This window comes from Pteropus alecto, unplaced genomic scaffold (assembly GCF_000325575.1).
Source record: "Pteropus alecto unplaced genomic scaffold, ASM32557v1 scaffold213, whole genome shotgun sequence".
In the NCBI taxonomy this organism is placed as follows: domain Eukaryota; kingdom Metazoa; phylum Chordata; class Mammalia; order Chiroptera; family Pteropodidae; genus Pteropus; species Pteropus alecto.
The window spans coordinates 3496234-3498010 of NW_006434829.1; the positions used below are offsets into that span (position 1 = coordinate 3496234).

The window sequence follows — 1777 nt, forward strand, 5'->3', positions numbered from 1 at the left end:
TGGAGCTTCTGACTACTTTCGTGCGTGTTTTGCCGTGGTTCTGGAGCGGGCTAACCCCGAGCTGGGCAGGCACCCCGAGTGTCCACGTCCACGGCTTCCCCCGCCCCCCGCCCACCAGGCCCGATGAGCTGCCGCTTTTCTAAAACTCACACCGCCGCCCGAGCCCTGCCTTGCCTTCCTCCTCCCGTGGGACAAGGGGGCGCCCGCGTCCTGGCCCATCTGCGTCTCCTTGGGGGAGAGTGGGCTGCTGTGAGGACCCGCCCATTCTGTGTGGAGCAGGGGGGACCCCTGGGCTCACGGCCGTCAGGTCCGTGGGCACTGTGTCTGCTGGGGCCACCGTGCGTGTCCATGGCTGGGCCTTGGGCCGATGGGAGGGGCCCAGTGTCCGTTTGCCGGCCTCAGTCTCAGATGAGTCGTGGAAGCCAGCGGGGCCAGCTCGCCCTCTGCCTGGGTCCCTAGTCACAGTCCGCGTGTCACGGCCAGGGCCAGGCACAGCCAGCATGGCCGTTTGTCTGACCTAGACCCTGTGGCCTCAGGAAGTTACTGGATTCTGGAGGCCCAGGCCTGGCCTCAGGGGACCTGGCTTCTCTGCACGGTCCTGGGTCTGCGGCTGGGGTCGAGCCAGGGGCCTGAGGCGTCATGCTCAGAGTCTCGGCCCCTGGGTGGTGGGCGGGCTGCCATGCAGCCCGCCGGGGCTCCGCGGACGGTTGAACCCATCCCCCCAGTGCAAACGCACCTCGAGAGCCAGGCTCCCGGCCGGTCCAGCCGGCTGGTTCAGCTGCTGGTCTCTCTCCTGGGGGCCCTGGGAGGCAGGCGGCCAGGGCCTCGCTCGCCACCCCGATCCCTCTGCCCCCCGCAGTGTGAGTGCTGGCTTCGCAGTCCAGCGGTGCCCCTCCCGTGTGTCCCCTGCAGGTGGCGGTGGGAAGGCCAAAGTTTCTGGCAGACCCAGCAGCAGGAAAGCCAAGTCCCCAGCCCCGGGCCTGGCGTCCGGGGACCGGCCGCCCTCCGTCTCCTCGGTGCACTCGGAGGGAGACTGCAACCGCCGGACGCCGCTGACCAGCCGCGTGTGGGAGGACCGGCCCTCGTCTGCAGGTGGGCGGCGGGGCGCACTCGGGCAGAGCCCACGTGTCACCGTGCTCGGCGGACACCTTGGGCCTGGCCGGCCGCCCGAGCGCCTCGCATGTGGGGAGCACATGGTCAGGCCTGTCCTAGAGAACTAGTTGCCCCGCGGCCTGGCCGGCTGAGCCCTGGCCCACAGATGGTCAGGACGCTTCCGACGCGGGCCGGGGAGAGGGGAGGGGGTGCAAGGAGGCCCGTCCATGGAAGCCGCCTCCGCCCGCCCGGGCCTGGAAGGACGCAGAAAGTGGGCAGAGGGGCGTGGGCAGGGCTCTGTTCCACGGGCGTGGCGGGCGTGTCTGGAGGTTTGAGTGGGAGGCCTGGGATCTGGTGCCACTTCCGGTCTGCAGGCTGCAGAGCAGGCTTGGGCAGGGCAGGAAAGCCAGGTGACTGAGGGGTGAGGGGTGGGGGGTGGGGGATGGGGTTGCGAGAGGCGGGCAGTTTGGAGAAACCTTCTTGGAGTTAGAAGGGGCTGGGGTAACTGCCAGACACCAAGGCTGAGGCCCCGGTTTGTGGCGTGGAGGGTGGGTGGTCCCCTGGGGGCTGTCAGGCTCACTGGGGCCTCCTGATGTCCCCCGGTCTTTCCGGCAGGGTCCACGCCGTTCCCCTACAACCCTCTGATCATGCGGCTGCAGGCGGGCGTCATGGCCTCGCCACCCCC

At 69.7% G+C, this 1777-nt stretch overlaps 1 protein-coding gene across 1 annotated transcript in view; it reads left to right on the forward strand.

Annotated features, from left to right (window-relative positions):
• The window catches only part of NCOR2 (nuclear receptor corepressor 2), a 165081-nt gene that overhangs the window by 160713 nt on the left and 2591 nt on the right, over positions 1-1777 (forward strand). The window contains exons 50-51 of the mRNA XM_025045498.1: positions 913-1092; positions 1708-1772. Of these exons, the coding sequence (XP_024901266.1) occupies positions 913-1092; positions 1708-1772 (245 nt within the window). The remainder of the gene's footprint in view (positions 1-912; positions 1093-1707; positions 1773-1777) is intronic.